Raw genomic sequence first — 19,863 nt, 5'->3', positions numbered from 1 at the left:
GGCTTTTTTTAACAGGAGTTTCATTTAAGATTAATGGCTCAGTTACTGTAGTTATAATGCTCAGAGAAACAGCACATATGTTTTGGAAGGTAATAAGCAGGTTAGTTCTAATGGTTTGTTTCCTCACATTTCTTGAAGGATTCTTCAGGCAGTGAGGAGGGAACAAAGTTTAGGCAAATATTAACAGTACCTGCACACAGTGATTTATGGATGCAGCACAGCTGCCTGCAAAGGAGAGTACCCACCTCTGTTTTCAGTGGTTACAACTCCAGGCACTTGGTCAGAGTGGGGCACCACAGGCTTTTGTGAATGGGAGGGTTCAATTTGGGGGAGCCCCTTAATTCTAGGAACCAAGTTCAGGAACTGAGAGTTGCTCTGCCTTGTGATTTTTTTCTTGTTGAGAGGTGACAGTGCTGCCTTCTGTAGCCTACTCTGATTATACCCTTGCTTAAAACTGATCTGGAGCTCAATCCCTTATTTCCCTCACAGCTTTGGACTAGTTACGGGGTGAGGCCAGGGAGGGAAAGATGTCTGAGCCACAATGGAAGAAATGATCTCCCGTTGTCATGAGCAGATCACTGTGGCTGGACCTGACGCCACCAGCATCTCCACAGCCTGGCTGCCTCACATGGCCCAGGACCTCAGGCACCTTTCAGTGGCCCAGGACCTCAGACACCTCTCAGTGGCCCAAGATCTCAGACGCCTCTCAGTGGCCCAGGACCTCAGACACCTCTCAGTCTTCCAGTTCCCGAATGCTTTGTGTGTTTGCTGGGATCTCTGCAAGCTGTGGGGCTGTGCTGCAGCCCGAGTGCCATCTGCTGACACCTCACCTCCTTTGCTGCCTTCAGGCGGTTCCATTCTTCCCCTCAAACACTGCCAAGCTCAGTACTCACCTCTGTCTGCTGTGGTTCTCTCTCTCATCCTTATGCACACCCACCCCTCACCCGCTTAAATCATCAAACTCAAACGTTTTCCTTTTTCCTTTTGTGATAATATGTGACCACTCTGAGGTTACTTCTTGTCATATTACTCATATGCTACATGTAGCATTTTAGAAAAGGCTATTGAAAGTGATTTCAGTGGCTATCTTTGTATTTTCGATGCTTGGGGTTTTTGTGGTTTTGGTTTTTCCTCTTTTCTTTAGTGGACAGTCATATCAGAAAGAATTATTTAAAAAGAACCTGTAATAATCATAGCAAATGAGAATATGCATTTTAATCTTTTAGTAGGTTTGGGAAAAATAATAAAAACTGCAGCATGTGTGGTTTCTGTTGCAGGGGATTTGAGACAATGCATGCAGGAATTTAAGAATTGCTTGTATGTGTCACCTGCAGAACAAACACAGCTTTGCAGATCTGAAAGATCTCATGGCATGCTAAGCAGAATATGGGCAGAGAATAGCATAGTTTTGGCAATGAGGAGGGACAGATCATAGATCTGTTTAGATCTGTTAAAAAAAATAAAATTCAACAATTACCTAAATTCTTACAGAAGGAACATTCCAGTTCTATGAAAATGTTATAACTGGGGCAGGGGGAAGAAAGGTGAATATTCTGGATAGAAAGTGCAGTCACCTGCTGAATTAGACATCCAGTAAACTATGTGCAGGAACTCAGCTTGTTTTCATTAGGGAACTGAGATGCTGCAAATCTGATTTCAAATGGTACTTGGCTGGTGTAGAAGTATCCTGGCTGGCCTTACTCACAAGGAAGTAATTTCCAGTCTTAATTTACATGCTTTGCTGAAAACTTATCCTGAACATATGTTTACCATGGCAGTCAAAAGTTTCACAAAGGTAAAGATTCCTTCTTCTGTTTCTTTCATTGTGCAACTTCTCCACTGATTTAAATCATGTGGTTTTGACACTGAGAAATCTCCTGTCCCTGAGAATTCCCAATCCAAATACACCCAGAAGGGAACTGACCATGCCAAGACAAAGTACTTGCCATAAGACCTGTTCATCAGTCCAACTAGCAGAAGGTCAAGTCTTGAATAAGTACAGGAGCATAAAAAGCAAGTGAACCTGTAGTGTCTGATTTGCTGGGAACACTCACATTATGTGTGGTATTTTAAAATTCAGAGTGTTTCATCTAGAAATCAGAATCAATTAATGCCCTGTGGATTGAGCTGCATGAAATAGCTGTGAAAATTCTGCTGTTCTTTAGAAACTCTGTTGCTTCTTAGAGGAAGACAACAAATATTTAAACATGAGTGGAAAGATGTAGCAAAAGGACACTGAATAATCTCTGTGAGACAAAAAAAAAAATAGAAGTCTGACAGCCATCACTGATGATCAAGATCAAGAATGAACTGGAAGCGAGATGCTGTTGCTTTTGTCTGAGTTGATTTGGGCTAAAAGCGTTGGATTTTCCTCCTTGACTAATACCTAAACAGGCATTAGGGGTGTCTTTTTGAGAGAGGGTAGTACTGGACATCTATGAACAAATTTGCAATCCCAGAGTAAGGAGAAGAGTGGGAGAATGCCAACCCTAAGAATAAGGGTGGGGGAAAAAAAACCCAAAAGATTAAATAGTAGTATTTAAATGGTTACATTTTTAGCTTGTCTAGGTACAAACTAATTTGTCCATTTTCTGATTGCTAATGGGTGCTTCAGCTCCTAATTGCACTGAATATCAGGTATGTTGTAAACCACTCCTACTGTTTTGACAGTCATGGTCCAGCTTTTTGATCCTTGTGCATTAGCTCTCTAAGCCTCTTGACTCTGGAGTGGAAGGAGGGCACTGCAGTATAACAGCAAGCAAGAACCTTACTGTCACACTTTTCTCTCTCTCTGGAGAATGTGGGTTACATCTCAGATTCAGATCCATCTAAAGAAAAACAAACATCCACATCAAAAGGCTGTTTGTGGCTTTAGGTTCTGCAGCTCTTGGTGCTTTTTGAAAGGCTGATTCAGGCTGAAAAGCCCTTTAGGCTGACTAATGATCTACCTGGATGCAACTGGGAAACAAGCAGTGGTAGGTCAGAAATCTTTGCACTTGGCTCACACCAACCCTTTCCAGTTATGATCCCGAGTGGAAAGAGAAGGTGCAGTGGCCATTCCTCTCAAAGTATGACCCCAAGAGAGGCAGGAGGTCCTGTTGACTGCTCTGCATATTTGTCCCCAAAAATGAGAGCCCAGATTAATTTCCTTTCCAACTCCACAGAATCCTTTTCCTGAGTTGCATCTGATAGATAGCTCCTGAAGGAACTGAAACCTTCATCCCCCTAGAAGTTACTTGTCCACCAGGCCCCCAGCCCAGCTGGGGGGTAGCCTTGCTCATGGAGGAGCTATGATGAAAATAAGTAAATCCTGTTGCCTTTCATGAGCTGTAACCTTTGAGTATCTTCTTTGAAGGATCAAAAATGAATTTATGTACCTCACTTTGGCCATTAAGTCCTCACACAATTTTCTGTGTTGTACTTACTGGACAGGTAGCTGGTTACAAGTACCTACAAATTCCTTTTGCCTTACCTAGAACTTATAATAAAAACAGAACAACTTTGTTTAAACAGCCAAAAGCACTATATCCACACTGTTTCCAAACTTTCTTCTGCAGTATAATTTTTGATAAGGCAGGTAAAATTGTTTAACAAAGTTTGTTATTCATTTGTGACCAACCAACTGAGTAAAAAAATCATTATTCTGGCTCTAACAGAAATTACATTGGAAAAAAGTTACAAAAAGAGAAGTCTGTTTGGCACACAGTGTTGGCAGACACACATAAAACTAGGACAGGAATATGTCAAGACCATAATGAACCTCAAAACAGGATGCTTGCAGATACTTGTTTAGTATTCTGTAGGGAATAAGGAACGTGTTCTGGCTTGTGTCAACAGATTCAAGACAATGTATCTCTTCCTGTGCGCTCCTGTGGTTTTGTGCACAGCTCTTCTGTGAAGTCAGAGTGATGTGAGTGATCTCTCACAGTTTGCCCTTAACACATGAGAACAAGATGTCTTTATCTGGGTCCTGATGTGCTATATTTGTAAATACATCAGTGCCTCTATGCAAAGGAGAGTCAGACCCCAGTGCAGAGTCTGAGGCACACTTGTGCTGTGGAGGCCAGGAGCACAATGTCCCCCTGGAGAGGGGCTGCTCCCCATTCAGTACCACACCTGGTGTTTATGAGAAGGAAGGTCAGGAGATACTACAGCTTCAATGGAGTGTGTGAGCTTGGTCCATCCTGGTTTGAAAACCAGATCATTCTATGACAACATGAGAACATTTAGTTAGCTTCTCATGGTGATAAACTGATTTAAAGCCTGTTTACAAATCTGTTTTCCCTTATCAACTTGACTTTACCAAACTGTTTGGGTAAAAACACTTGTCCACTCATCTCTTAACACTCTTCTATGTGTAACAAGATGTGCTGTCAACTGGCAGCTCTACAGCATAACAAAATTCTGCAACAGTTCTGGGAAAGTCCTGGTGCCTCATGCGCAAATAACCTTTACTCAATCACTCCAGACTGTTCACAAAATGCTGTCTATTACAAAAGGAGAGATGTAAGTGTACATGCTGTGCTTTAATACCATCTTAGCAAAAAGTTTCCATGGTGATTTGCTCTCATTGCTGCAAGGGAGCTCTCTTTCCAATAGAACCATGGCAAATTTCTGTCTACTGCCTCATTGAAATTACTGCTAAATTCCTCAATTAAAGTAACCTCTTAAGCATTACAACATGTTGAGGAAAACACCTCAGAAATAACGGATCCTAGGTTGATAAATTTTGTGGTCTAACAAAAACATCCCAAGTCAGAAGTATTTGGAGTTTCTTAACACTTATGTTTAAAAAAAATAATTACTTAGTATCTCTTATTTCCACACAGCTCTGAATGTTTAAGAGCATCAGAGCATCTGATTGTTCTTCCTGTCAGATTCTGAGGCAGCTAACTTAAAACAATTGCAGCAAATTCTAGATTTTTCTGAAAGTCTCTGAGAGTCCTGCCAATTAGCAATCTGTCATCAGGTCACAGACTAGGTATTATTTTAATGGGGAAGCTCCTGCCACCTCGTGGCAAGAACTTTTACCTTGCTTGAATCAAGAGTTAAACTGGATACCTGATACCTTTATAGAACAAGTGTATAGCTAAACAAACAGAAGCCTTGCTTGGTTTGCTTTGCCATTTGAGCATTATCAATTGTAAATATTACTGCTATTTTAAAATAAACATAATAGAAATTACTAGATAAGCTCTTGCAGCTATTTTTTTACCACTGCTGCTTTCTCCACCTTCCTTTCCAAGAAAGTACAGAAATTAATTCTGTCAGAGCATTGAGCCAGAAGAATCCACAGCAGCTTTGGTATTTTTAGAATAACTTGTTGACAATACACATTGATGGGTGTCAGAATAGTAAAAATTTGTGTTCATCCTGAAAGGTATCTGCATTCATTTTGGACTATTTGCTTTCAGCTCTAGACAACATTCAGCTCTAGATTCCGTCTAAGGAGCTTTGGTGATATCTTCACATGCTTCATGAAATATTTCCTCTGTGAAGAGAACAACTTGTCTTGGTACTTCCTGTTTCTTTTGTGTTTGATAACTGGTGCCAGTTGATGTGGTTCTCTATGTTCATGTCCTGAGAGTGCACGGCGCCCTCTGAACTGCCTTCAGGATGTTGGTCAAATTATTCATGAAACTGGGGCAGCTTCAGGCACCCCCAAAGCAGAGCAACATGGCAAAAAGAAGTTTTTTACTAACTTGGTTTTTAACCTCTTTGATCTCCCAAGATGAATATTTCTCATAAGGGCTCATCTAAGAAATATGTTGCAACTGTGCTGATTTAAACAGATTAAAATTACCAAAGGACCTCCCACCACCATCCCCTCTGAGTGTGAACTCACTTCATTTTAGGATCTGAAACTAATGCTGAGATGAGGAGAAGAAACAGATGAAACTCAATTTGCAATAGTTAATTCTGCCTGTATTGTTATTTTTATGCAAACTGAAAGCCTGATACACAGGATTTTCTCTTTCTAACATGTTGTAACAGTTTCTAATTAAAGCACTGGTACCTGCCCTCAAGAAATGCCAAACTGACTGCCCTGGAGATTGCAATCTTCACACAGAAGAAGGACAGAAAATTTGAATACTTGATAAGCAGGACTTAGAATACTATGTTAATGTGGCCTGTCTCTAAGCAATTGCAATGGGGTTTTGAAGCTGGTTGACACACAAAACTATATCCATCCCAAATGCTGAAGTGCTGTTATGTAGTGTAATTGATGCCAGGAGCTGGTAGAAGAGAAGAATTTTATAGAAAATGAAATTGCAGTTAGAAATGGCTGCTGCAATAGGCATCTGCATGTACCAAGTCCTGCTTCCCCAGCTGTAGTCATCTACAGCTCAATCTGTGCTGACAGTAAAAACTAGCAGTGGTTTGGATGTGTAGGTGCTGAAACTAATGAAGAGGCTCTGGCCTGGAAAAAGCCTTCCTAGTGGGAAAAGTGCTTCCAACACATAATCTTTTATCCCTCTGCCTCCTGACAGCAGCTGATTTGAGTGTGACTGCTGCAGTCATTTTACAGCTTCTCAGCCTGCTCCAAAATATGTGTGAGGTGAATATAACATGCTATAAACACAGGGATAGCTATTATCAGGGAGAGACAGCTGTGTAACAACATTCTGGACAATAAGGATAGCTCCTGGGATACCTATCAAGAGACCAGTCCCACAGATGAACTCTGCAGGAAGGATGTACATCACAAATGCCACATTGCAAGAATTATAATACACAAACAGCTGCTAACACTAATCCAGGGTTACTGGAATAAAATTATAGAAGAAACCGCATGATGAGCCAAAGGAAGCATTTGGCATTTAGCAACTTTAAAAATCAGTTATGTTCTGAATCTGCAAAGAAGTGAGCTGTTAAAAGCTCAAGAAGATGCTTAGTGGCTCAGCAAAAACTGTTGTTGAATAAGGAGTTGGTGAGCTTAGCTTTTCTGCAAACATGTGGAAAAAGAGTTTTAGGTAGAAATCAGATCAGAGATTTAACTTGACTTTGCAAGGAGAGAAGATTCAGAAAATGGGAAAAGTAAATTGCAAGGTATGTGATATTTAATTACTCTGGAAGATAGACATGAGAACCTGAAAAGTTTAAAAGTAACAATGAAATATGGGCTAGAACTAGACCATAAATGGAAAAGGAGTCTGAACTTGATAACTGCTGCTTTAATTTCAATATGAAAGATAGTTTCTTGTCATAGGCATAATAATGGCTCTGGCCTGGATCAAACTGCAGATTACAAAGAGAAAATATTTGTCTTTTCTCTTGTTACTTCATTTGCATTGTTTAGGGCTCTCTAGTCCAGAGAAGTGGATAGTAAATGTTTATAAGTGAAGCTCACCAAATTAGCAATGTGCAGCAGAATTCCAGGGATGTGGGGGGTTCTGTTTAAGTTTTCCAGTTAGTGGGAACTAGAGGATTGATGACAAATGTGTGTTCACTTGAGACACGACTTGCACAATGGGTCTGTGGGAGATAGGATCATGAGACTTAGTCATTTCTCTGCAATGGAATCCTAAACAAAAGCATGATGCCCTTTTGGTTTCCCGTAAAAAATATGAAGAGAAATAAAAATTATGATAAGCAAACCACTTCTTGTGAAACTCTAGTTTCATGGTTTTGGATATATTTCCTTTTTTCCAAATTTTCATGTTTGAAAGGGAGTGAAAAGTCACAGTAGGTTCAGAGAGATAATTATTTTTGGAAATGTCACCTGTACCTTGTGACTATTTTGACCTTTGTAAATATAATACAATGGCACTATAAGTCCTGAATAAAGTACAGCAGGTATAGTAACACAAAGTAGATATTTATATAATCAATGTGAATAAGCAAGCGCTAGAACAAGGGCTTGGAAAGGTTGTATGTTCTTTCTCATTGAAGATATCAAATCTTCCACTGAGTGAGGTCATAAGCAACCTGATCTAACTTTGGTTACCTTACCTGGGACCAGGTGGCTGGACTGGGTGACATGCCACCAAAAGCCCCTTCCAACCTAAATTATTCTGTGGTGAGAGGCACCTTTTTCTGAACCACACAAACAGTGATTTTAATACATCATCTGCTAGTGAGCAGAGGCACTGTGGACTGCACAGCCAGGCTGCCACGAGAGGGAGGAAATGCTGGGTTTTTAACAAGGCGCAGCAGAAGCCTTGTGGGGCTCCCCTGTGGGTGTAGCTGAGCTGAAAGCTCTTGCATAGACCTTGCATCACAGAAAGTGGCAATTTCCAAATGCCTGCAGTGTGTGCAGCCTGTGACACGAGCTAAAGAAACACAGGAGGTTTCTAGGTTGCTGCTGTGATGCCGAGCAGGTCCAGTGCCCAGCTCTAGCTGCTGGATCCAGCACAGCGGAACGTGGATTTCGACTCGGCTGTATTATCTGAAGGTAACTGCTTCAAGGAGCATCTAGATAAACAAAGAAAAGCTATAAATCTTATTTCAACTTCCACTTCTCAGCTCAGCTCAGCCAGCATGGGAAAAAGTTGTGTGGGTTTTGTATTTCAAATGTTGTTTAAACAGGGATGCTAATATACCATGTTCTTAATTTTGTGCAGTGCTTGCAGTACTCCTTCAATTTTCAAGCACTGAAACTCTGAATGATGATTTAGTTATGAGTCTTTTTTTATACCTAAACAGTTTCAAAGGCAAATGAGTCTTGCTGTCAAAGTATAAAGAATATTTTGTGTGAAACTGAGAAGATAATTTGATATAGCAAATCATTAGAAAATTCTTGTAGATGCAAAGAACTGCATTTTTGTACACATACACAGAAAGGGGATTTGGTAATGTACAGACAAAAAGAATTAATTTTAGCAGTCAAACCACTGGAAGAACAATTAGTTCCTCTTGAAAAATCTTCCTGAAAATTGCTGTTGAATTCAGGAAAAAACTGTAAACATTTGGACCAAAATCCACAGCGTGTATCAGTTTTTATAGCCTCAGAAGAGTTTTATTGTGTGAAAAAGGTTTGCTACATTTTCATTAAGCAGTCTGAACTGACACGTTATATGAACTTCAATGTGTATATGAGGCTAGAGCAGATCATAAGCTATAAAATCTTAGTTTTTCCTTTAGAATCCTTTTGTCAGCATCTGGCAGAGCTCTAGACATTCAGGCTGAAGATCAGTCCTGTATTTTGGCTTGAGGAATTTGCAACCAAAACATGCCTACAGAAACTAATTTGCCTTTGTGCTACTAACTTGACAGAATTCTTCTGCTTGGGCAGTTTTTTGACCTTGTATTTTTAACATTTTGCATGCTGAGCTGCCACAAACAAATTTAACATTTTCTAGATTAGAGATACAAAGACTTTTTTCCCTGCGGTAACAAAGTCTGCATTTGTGGTAAAAGGGTAAGACTGTATTTGTGTTTTGACATTTGAGGGAAATCTCTAGGGTTGCCACAGAGCAGAAAAGAAACTGCTTCTGATTGCTCTCTAAACTTTATGGTTTTATAGAAGTGCTGTGCTACTAAAGTTTTTGGGTCTCACAATGCATGTATATTTCTGATGCATATTTATAGAAGAAAAACTTCTATTCTAAGACTGTATTGCTGTTGGAGGAAGGATTTTGAGGATGGTTGTGTTTCTAGCAATCACTGTGCCTCTCATCCCATCTGATGTTCTGTGTGTTTTCAGTTCACTTCTCAACTTTCTCAGAAAACAGTTTCAGTGCTCATTTCAGTGTGACATTTCTCACAGAAAGAGAACAAGCAAGTTAACATCATGAAAAAATTATCTTCTTCTGCTGTTTTGGAAGCTGTTTTTGGGAGCTGTGAGTCCAGGGTGTAGCAGGCTCAGCCTGCCAGCTCTGACTGAGCAGTTGGTTCTCTTCAGCACTGAGCTGGTGGCAGCAGCAGGGTTTAAGGAGAGGTCATATGTGCAAGAGCACAATAGCCAGAGACCCTAAAATCTTTGGGAGAATGTAGCAGTTTCAATGCTATCTTCCCTTCTGTTTACTATTATTTCTTTGTTTTTTTCTTTCCTCCTCCAGAATTCACAGTGGCCTCATCAGAAGGAGGCGCATTCAGCTCTGCCTGCACTGTTAAGCCTACAGTCTCTGCAGACTGGAAATTTTGCTGTTTCATTGTCATCAGTGAACAATTGTGGTATCACTGTGCTCTAGCACTTTTTCCACTGGAAAATGGAAAAGAAGAGAAATATGGCAAAGTTGTTGTGGCTGCTGATGTTCTTTTCTGATATTGTGCCATCCAGCTGTGAGAAATCAATGAGAGAAAGAGCTATTGAGCTGATGCAAGATGCACGTTTGATCGATGGGTATATAGAATATGTTCAATTAAACCCTCTTCGTGAGTCTGACAAGTGAGGAGGAAATGCTGAAGTGTCAGATTAGCAGAGACGTGGGCTGCTACAAGCACACAGCACTGAGCTACCATTGCAGTGATACATTGGGAAGGAATTTTGGTTCAGAGGGTACTTGATGTAGGATTGTGTTACCCTAAACACCATTTGACTTTCTAGCCAGGTGTCCCGGTTTAACCCCAGCTGGCAGCTGAGCCCCACACAGCCCTTGCTCTGGTGGGATGAGGGAGAGGATCTCTCACTTTTTCTGATTGTGAGTTGAGACACAGACAGCTTAATAAGGAAAGCAAAAGCTATGTACAAACAAAGCAAGATAAGGAATTAATTCACTAATTCCCATGACTAAGGCATTCAGCCATCCCCAGGAAGCAAGGCTCCATCACACATAACATTTTCTTAGAAAGATAAACATCAGGATTCTAAATGTCCCCTGCCTTCCTTCTTCTCCCAAACTTTATATCTGAGCACATGGTCTGGAACACCCATGGCCAGCTGGGGTCAGCTGTCTCAGCTGTGTCCACTCCCCACTTATTGTACACTCTCAACCTGCTCACTGGTGGGCTGAGGTGAGAAGCAGAAAAGGCAGAAAACAAGAGAGACTTTTAGGCATCTATTGCTGCAAGAATTATTGGCAATTAATGGCCTAAGGGACTCCAAACAGTGGAAGAAAATACACTTGGTTACAAAGGGAACAACTTATTTTTATCACAAGCCCTGTTTGTTTTCCATTCTAGCCACAATGACTTTGTACTGCAGCTGAGAATACTTTACCAAAATAGACTCAGCAGAGTCAACTTGAGAGAACTCAACATGACCCACACAAACCTTGCGAAACTTCAGGCTGGTTATGTGGGAGCTCAGGTATGTACTGCTGTGGTGGTGGGGTTTAGAACATATTTCTACATTTGCTTCCTTCCTAGCCCTGATTTTGGCTCTTTATGTTGAAAAAGAAAATAATAGAACTGAAAAGCCACAGACACTCTTTCATGACAGTTGTGTTTCAAATGTTTGGGTTTTATAATTCGGGTACTCTTACTCAAAACAGCAGCATTTGTTTTGTGATATATAAATTAAAGGAAGCTTATATTTGCTCTTCTGCATGTACTGTAGAGTAGCTGAGTGTATCAGCAGGCCTTAATCGTGTCTGGAGTGGGTGCTCTTGCCTTGCAACATAACTCTTTCTTTAGGGAAAAAGCTACAGTGGCAATCCCCTTGTAAACTGCAGAAAGTTATTTTGGTCTGTGCTCCTGAACTATGAGCAAGTCCAAGTCAAAACACAAGTTATCTGGTTTACTTGTCAATGTCTCTTTCAGTTTTGGTCAGTGTATGTTCTTTGCAGCGCTCAGAACAAGGATGCTGTGCGCCTGACCTTAGAGCAAATCGATGTTGTCAAGAGGATGTGTAACAGCTATGAAGAGCTGGAGCTTGTGACGACTTCCCAAGGTGATGCTCCTTCTTGTAAAAGAATTTTTTAAAATCTGATTGCAGGAGGTGTGTACAGAGAGATGCAAGCAGACAAGTTGTCCTGCTTTAAAGAGTAACTTCAACATTTCCTCTGAATCACAGCCACTGACTGTGCACAGCCCTGGTCCACTGCACTCATGAGAAAATTTGCCATATAAACATGGCAAACTCTGTAAGCTCCAATTCTATGAAAATGTCGTTATTATTGCTTGCAATTTACACAGACAATTGCTGCTTGGTACTGCTGGCTTCTTATCTGTCATGGAATTACTTTGGAATCATCTCCCTCTGTGTTTTCCAGGTATCTCTGACAGTAGAAGGATTGCATGTTTGATTGGAATAGAAGGTGGCCACTCCATTGACAGCAGCTTGGCAGCCCTGAGGATGTACTATGACTTGGGTGCTCGTTACATGACTCTCACACACTCCTGCAACACTCCTTGGTAACTATTGTGCATGTTTTTGTGTGACTGTCTAATGCAAAGGAGTGGCAGCTGCATGATGGGAGAACTATGGATTCAGACACAAACTTGTCCTGTGAAAGACTTTGAACCAATTCAAGGTGATAGGTTTTGGGGATAAATAATTTTCCATGGATACAGTGAGAGACTACATCCATTATGTAGTGCTTGTTATGATCATAATTCAGACATTTCACAATCTGCTTGTCTAAAATTCCTTCACAAAAATCTACATTAGTGAACCTGAAAGCAGTTATGAACATAAAAAGCACTACCTGAACAAGATACCTATCACGTAGCTCATTGACATTGTTGGCTATGTGACATTGTAGTAATTTTTCTTGTGTGTAGTGCAAGAGTTTTCAGCTGGTGATACTGTACTCTCCAGAATAATAAGATGTTTCTTCTCCCTCACTCCCCTTTTTAAGGTCTGAATCATCATCTAAAGGAATACACAACTTTTATCCCAGTGTTATTGGTCTGACTGCATTTGGCCAAGTAAGGATCTCTTTCAAATGCTAATCTGGGCAATCTGTCATGCAACTAACAACTTCTGGCCTTATCTTCTCAAAAGCAAACTGACATTAAAAATTAATTACTGGAAGTTCTTGATAGTTAGGAGGTAACCAGGATTTAGTCAAACCAAATTCCCTGTGTTGCTTCTTAGGGTAAAAGAACTGTTAGATTTAATTAAAATTGTTTTAATACAGATTAGACTTATGAATTCATATGAGCAAGCCGTAAGATGCGAATAACACTTTCAATGACTTATTTTAGATCGACTAAGTTTTCTAAGTTTTGAGCATGTGGTGGCATGCTGGCTAATTCTGAGTGAATAAATCACTAATGAATTAATAGGTACATAGCAACCAATACAGGCACAGCATGTTTATGACTAGCTGGCAGCTGCAGAATTTATCTGTTTCCATATACCAGCTAAACAGCTTCCTTTCAGGAAACTTAATACTGGCACTGTTGTCTGTACATCTGTTTTAGGAAGTGGTAAAGGAGATGAATCGTCTGGGCATGCTGATAGATTTATCTCACACCTCATATTCCACTGTAAAAGCTGCACTCAATATTTCAAAAGCACCAGTAATTTTCAGCCACTCGGCAGCATTTTCTGTTTGTAATCACTCAAGAAATGTTCCTGATGATATCCTCCAACAACTGGTGAGTGATATGGTTCTTGGGTTTGTTTTTGGAGGAAGGAATTTGTTGGTTCAGCTTCTTGGGGATTTTGTTTTTTGTTTTAATGGCAATGTTTGCGTGGGCTGCAGCGAACGTGCATTCAAATCCTGATGTCTACTTACCCCTCCTCATCCCTGAATTTGATTTAGAAGCAGATCCTTGAGCAGCAGCTTACAATTGCTTCTGAGGCATTTTCCTTGGATTGTGTTTTGCCTTTGACTACAAAAATGAAGTGTTTGCAAATACTTAGAAATTCTGGTAGAGTTTGTTTGATGTAGTCACTGCACTTCTGCTGATTCAGTCTACATGAAAGTGAAATAAACCCAGGGGAAAGGACAGGGAGGCAAAGCCTTGTGTTGCCATCTGAACTTTGACTTCGTGTTGCTGTTCTCACTGTGGATGGGTGTAGAAGATTCTACATAAGATGCCCATGAAGTTTGCAGGGCGCGAGTGTTCACTCATCACCTGTCTCTTCATATCTTTCAGAAAAAGAACAAGGGAATTATCATGGTGACTTTCAATGCAGATGTACTGGCCTGTGGCAGAAAAGTTGTTAATATTTCTACCCTTGCAGGTTTGATGATTATATACTGTAGTTTTTGTGGGTTCTACAAATTTGTATAAATTCTATTAATATCCTGGGGCATGCATCATTTCCAAGGCCATGTAAATTACCCTGCTTGTTTATTCCATCCACACCTTAGCCCAGCTCTAGGTACTTTCTGAGCTAATACTCATTAAACAATAAGAAGAGCTACAAGATGTGTGTGGCTGGAGGACACGACGCTCACAAACAGAGCCAACAACCATTAATCCCAAAGTAGTCGTTACTTCCTGGAAAACACCTTAAGCCTATGTAATTAAGAGTGGGAAACATAGGTATGAAGTGGATAATGAAAATCCTATTGGTATAATTGGGCTGCTTGTTAGGAATGAATGTGCTGTGAGGATCATGTCTCTTTCCTCATTTGCCTTTCATCAGTGTAGCTGTTATTTTGAAGGTTGATGCCTGATGGGATGTCTTTGGACTTTCTGAAAAAGGATTTGATCAGGAATCCGTGATTAAGGAGAGCTGTTACCCACTGCCAATATGTGTGAACTGTAATATTCCCTTTTTTGCCAGGTGCTTAGACATTGTTGATCTTTTCTTTCAGATCATTTTGACCATATAAAGGAAATTGCAGGCTCAGAATCGATAGGAATTGGTGGTGACTATGATGGAGTGGAACGGTGAGTAAAGTTGTACAAACATTGACATCTGCTCCTTAAATTATGTGGGTTTTAGTTCATTTAAGGGAAAAAAAGAAGGCAGATTAAAAAAACTGGTATCAGATTATCTTGTAAAGAGCACTAACCCAAGTTTTATGAAAGAGGGGCACAATAATTCCTTTTTAGAACTGCACGAAGCAGTGCTACAAATGGATCCTTGTGCCCTGTGAACTCTGAAGCCATGTGTTCTAGGTAGTGCTTTGGGCATACAAAACCAGAGATAGATGTTGTTTCCCTCCAAAAGCCACGGATGAATGACAGAAAAGCTGCCTCAACCTTTATATGGTAAATGGTGCTGTCTAGAGGTGCTGCAAAACGCTTTCCTCCACTATCCTTGGGGAAAGCCCAAAGAGTTTGGGTGCTGTGAAACCCCTGCTGCTTTTGGGAAGTGTTTGAGGCAAGCAGAGCCTGGTGAGCAGCCTACCACAAATCCTCACTCTTGGACTATTGTAGTTACAGCACAGCAAACAAATGCAGATTGGGTGGAATTTGCTGCTGTAACCTTAAACTTTTTTTTTTTTTTTTTTTTGCTTTTTATCTTTCTGTTAAATCATTATCTCCTTTTTCTTTTTTTCTTTTTCTGCTGGAGTCAGGCCTGCTTGGGAATGAAAGTCAGAGTCAGGCCTCCATCTGTAAAGTACAAACACAAACCCATTGTGTCAGCTCCCATGATATCATAGCTCTGAAATGATAATGTTCAAAATAAAAACACAGTTTGCAACAAAAGAACACATTTTATCATGAATTTACTCAAAGAATATCAGTTAAGTTGGTGATGGAGTTGTTAAGGTTCTAATTTCTGCTAGTATTGCCACAGATTTTTTTGAGAAATGCTTATCACCATACCTTCATGGAACAGCAAAGTAACAGAAATATTAGTCATCTTAAAACAACATCAAAGTCTTGTGGAAATACAATTTAAAACACCTGTTTAATGCAGGTTTTGCAGCTTTTTATTTCGAAATTCTTTTTATTCTGACAAAAATTAGCACAAGGCATAGATCAGTTTTGCTTTTTGTAATTTCTTCAGTAGAGGGCTCTGAATAGGTATCTTTCCACTGCCTAAACAATTGGCTTAATTCAAACTAATATTATTATTCTAATTGTTGTTTTTTTTTGTAAATACTTCGTAAACAACAGAGTTCACAAAATTGCCCGCAACGCCAGCGCTCATCATGTGTTTGTAGGTTTCCTTTTGTTCTCAGTTACATGAGGGGATTGCCCCAACTTCATCTGTGATGCAGCTGTTTCCTTTTACTCTGAAGGCCTGATGGAAAGTGTGGATTACTATATACATGAATTTCTGGATATTTTTCCCCTTTTGTTCTTATATCCTCCCATGCTGCTGTTTTGCCTCTATAGAAGTGCCTCTTCATTCCAGCTGTGTTCTGTTTATTGTGTCCTATGTGAAGAAAAAGACTTTTGCTGTGTCCCAGTCCTGCTTCTGTTTGTGAGCTAAATTCTCTGAGGAAGAATTGAGTCTGAAGTCAGCTCACTTCAAAAGTCAACATGTGCAAAAGACAAATTAAAACCCTTTTTCTCCAATTTGTCAGTGATGTGTGTTGAATGTTCTTGTGTGACTCTTGCCAACAGCTTTCCCGAGGGACTGGAAGATGTCTCTAAATACCCTTCTTTGATAGAAGAACTTCTTAGAAGAGGATGGAATGAAACTGAACTGAAAGGAGTCTTAAGGGAGAACTTTCTCCGTGTCTTCAGGGAAGTAGAAAATGTAAGATTTAAATCCAAACTGAATCTTGATTCTTACCAAGAGGGAAAGAGGATCTGTTGGTGTTTTGTTGTTTATTTTTTGGGTGGGTTTTTTCTTTGTTTTTTTCCCCATTTTATGTGTTTTGTTTTGGAGGGTTTTTTTTGTTCAATGTGAGAGATATGAGGGAATGTAAGCACCTAATTCAGTAAATCCAATGCTGGGAAAGAAACCAAGATGGCAAGAGTGTGTTAGCAGCATAAAGGAAAATGAGAGAGAGCAGACAAAGCTCTTTGGAAGTTTTTCTCTCTGCAGTAATCTGATAAGCACACATCAGTGACTTCTAAATGGAATCACTTCATGGTTTGGAGAAGCTGCGGATGTACCAGCATCACAGTCTGGCTGTGTTTGCTGGGGCAGGAAGGAATGTTGACTCCTGCAAATCAATTTAATTCTTGTCATGGGATTGGGCTGCTGCTCAAAAGGCTTCTGCCATGGCCGTGTCACTGACAAGCCATAAACATAACAACGAGATCCCAATGAGCTTTAAGTATAAACGGTAGAAGTTAATCCAGAAGGATGAGGGAGGAGAGGAGGGAAGGAGACTGGATAAGAGTAGGGCCCCTCAATGGTAACTTTTACAAATGCCTTCGCTGAAACTTCCAGACTGCTTGCCTCCTACTTTTGTTGACAGGGAGAGGTAAGTAGATGTTACACAAAAAGCCTTACAGACAACAGATATTTCACAGTCACCTTTCTTCCACTTGTCTTTTTCGAGTTGGATGGACTCAAATGAGGGAAATTTGTACTATTCCAGTTAAATATCTGGATATCTTTAAATATCTATAAATAATATACCTGCCAAAATATCTCCATAATGCTGGCCTCACTGTGTGGCAGACTGACATTATGAAGAGGCTCAAATTCACCACACCTTACCAATCTGTGGGATTTAATAATGTTTTTTCCCTTCTAAATTAGAGATGTTGAAGCTCTGTCTTGAGAGTGAGAAGCTCTTGAGAGCTCATTTCAGGGAAGACAGTTCATGAGTTTGTTTTCTCCATATGTGGAGAGAGCCAAGACCAAGAGCAGCCAGACCTGTGACTTTTGCCTGTAATGTGCTGAATTCTGGGAAGTGCTTCAAAGGAATGCAAACAGCAGAATAATGATATTGATTTTCCCACATTCAGATGTGGTTTTGCAATACAGTTTGAGTTTGGTAACTTGAAATAGCGTTGAATTTGCTAGCTGCATAAAGCTTTTTGCTGTTGTGCCAGTCTGGCTTTCAGGGACAACCTTTTGAATTTTTGTAGGTGCGGAACACTTTTGGAGCAATGGATGCAGGTGAAAGTGAAATTCTGCAAGAAGCACAAAATTCCTGTCGCCTAGACCTACGTAAGCCTCAGCCTCAGCCATCCAGGTCCTTTGGATTTCCTTCTGTGGCACAACCTTTCAGTCTGACGCTTGTATCATGTTTACTGCTCTGTTATGTATCATAAGATCTATGGAGTCTAGAGAGAGATTTTTGGAATATTCTGCAACGCAACTACTTATCTTTCTGTGATTTGTTAATGGAAGACTATGATAATTTTTGAACATAATTTCTGTAAATTCATCTGCATACTTGAAAAATCATGTAAATTATAAATGATGTAGCAAAAGTGTTTAGAATTTGAAGTGATGAATTCTGTATCACTTTGGCTGGACCAGGACCAACATTGCTAATGGAAACCATCCACATTTAAATAATAAATTCTATAATAATTGATGCATGGTTTGGCACCCGTATTGTGGAATAAAGATGGGAGTCCAGAACAAGCAGTTTCACACAGGAGCTAGAGATTATGATTAAGACATCTGTGCCAAGTACTTTTCAAGTATTGCTTCTGGTTAAATCATAAAACTTGCATCAATAGTTGATGGCTTTGTCAGGGAAGACCATCTCCTGCCAAATGGAGAAGAGTGCTTTTTTGGTTTGCTTGGGGTTTTGTCATTTTAAGATGACAAGATGAGTGACAAGCCTATTCCAGTCTGAACTGCATGCCTACACCTAGCTTGAGAGACCCATCCTGCAGTACTAAACTCTTACTTTTGAACCAGACCAAGACAGTGGGCAACTGGACAATTACTGAAGGGTGGAGGTACATCTCTTACATTCAGGTGCAGGCAACGCTGTAGATAATTTTCTATAATTTGAGGACAGCTGTTTGCAGCATTTTCATGATGATGGGAGCAAGAACAACAAGAGGGTTGTGGAAATCTTTTCGACATTTAAACAATTATCCTTATCAAAAACATGTTTTATTATTTCATTTCTATTCTACCTGGCTAAAATCACACCATGGCCAGTGGATTCACAGACTTGAGATTAGACAGAGACCTTTCTATTATAAATCTGCTGTTTTGGGCTTTGGAATATGTTTTGAAATATATAACGTGTGTGGGGTTAGAAGCTCCTGTTGCAGAGAAGAGCATAGATTGAAATAGGCCTGCTCTTTGTAGGCTCAAAACATTGACATTTTAGTCAAATATACTGAGATTCATTATGAAATTATAAGGTGGCAGCACCACATCTTTGTATGGTCAGTTCCCAGGGCTTGCTGGTAAGTGCTTTCCCATGATACTTGCTGTTATGATTTTATGATAACAATTTTTATTTACTAATATGACATCTACAGAATTTAGACTTAGTGTAGAATAAAAGCCCTGTAATTGATCTAAAGAAAGCATTTGTAAACACACAAAATATTTAACAACAAGTGAAGGCTGAGCACAAACAGGGTGAAAAAACAGCATATTAGTTTTTTTCTAGAGGAATTTGAGACTGCTCCTACCATCCATTTCTGTACTTTGTGTACAAGTAGGGTTTCTGGAAGGACCCTGTTCTTTTATAGCTTCAAAATTAAGCTTCATTAATTCTTTTGATAAGATGGTCTCCTTGATAAATATATTCTAATTATACTTCTGTACGTAACCAAATTCTTTACAAATCGTGGGGAACAATCTAGTTGCACACAAGCCAACTTTAAAAGAAGAGTTTCTCAATAAATACTAATCCTGGATATGCATGTAGAAAAGGGAATTTCTGATTCAGAAGTCTGGCCTCCCTGATGTTGCTTGACTCTAATGGGAACAAGTTTTACTGGTAAAATGATTAATTCAATAGGGCAAACATTAAATTCCCATCAGTACTTCTTCTAATAGGTTCATAAGCTATTGGAAAATTTCCATACATGGTCTCTTTTCTCAGAACCAGGGCTCTGATATTTGCTTCATTACACAAAATGTAAGATGTTTCTTTATTCCTTCCAGCTGTTTCCTTATAATGTGTTGTCATTTTACTGCCTGCTAATTTTTACTTTTTTACCTGCCCATACTACAGCATGGACTAAAAATACATACTCTTTATATACATATATATCTTTTCTTAAAGATACATAAAA

The 19,863-nt window shown here is 39.7% G+C and overlaps 1 protein-coding gene across 2 annotated transcripts; it reads left to right on the top strand.

Moving 5' to 3' along the window:
• The first annotated feature begins 8,176 nt into the window (after positions 1-8,176).
• LOC119705729 (dipeptidase 2-like) lies at positions 8,177-18,188 on the top strand. 2 transcript variants are annotated; one of them, XM_038148490.1, is made up of 11 exons: positions 8,177-8,395; positions 10,002-10,285; positions 11,065-11,191; positions 11,644-11,773; positions 12,096-12,237; positions 12,684-12,753; positions 13,252-13,428; positions 13,933-14,020; positions 14,601-14,676; positions 16,309-16,444; positions 17,734-18,188. In XM_038148490.1, exons 2-11 carry the CDS (start codon positions 10,152-10,154, stop codon positions 17,917-17,919), a joined length of 1,266 nt encoding a protein of 421 aa, XP_038004418.1. In that variant the 5' UTR covers positions 8,177-8,395; positions 10,002-10,151; the 3' UTR covers positions 17,920-18,188. The 2 variants fall into 2 exon arrangements, with proteins under 2 accessions (XP_038004418.1, XP_038004419.1); XM_038148491.1 differs by lacking the exon at positions 8,177-8,395 and having other exon boundaries at positions 10,147-10,285; positions 11,670-11,773.
• The last annotated feature ends 1,675 nt before the right edge of the window (positions 18,189-19,863 follow it).

This window comes from Motacilla alba, chromosome 11 (assembly GCF_015832195.1).
Source record: "Motacilla alba alba isolate MOTALB_02 chromosome 11, Motacilla_alba_V1.0_pri, whole genome shotgun sequence".
Classification (NCBI taxonomy): Eukaryota; Metazoa; Chordata; class Aves; order Passeriformes; family Motacillidae; genus Motacilla; species Motacilla alba.
The sequence above is the reverse complement of the archived record's forward strand: the minus strand, read 5'-3'. Positions and strand labels throughout refer to the sequence as shown.

Excerpts from the sequence above, each read along its gene's own strand:
- LOC119705729 (XM_038148490.1), top strand. The coding sequence starts at position 10,152 with ATGGAAAAGAAGAGAAATATGGCAAAGTTGTTGTGGCTGCTGATGTTC. Across the intron at positions 10,286-11,064 it reads GATGCACGTTTGATCGATGG|CCACAATGACTTTGTACTGC; the intron begins GTATATAGAATA and ends TTTCCATTCTAG. Across the intron at positions 16,445-17,733 it reads TCTTCAGGGAAGTAGAAAAT|GTGCGGAACACTTTTGGAGC; the intron begins GTAAGATTTAAA and ends GAATTTTTGTAG.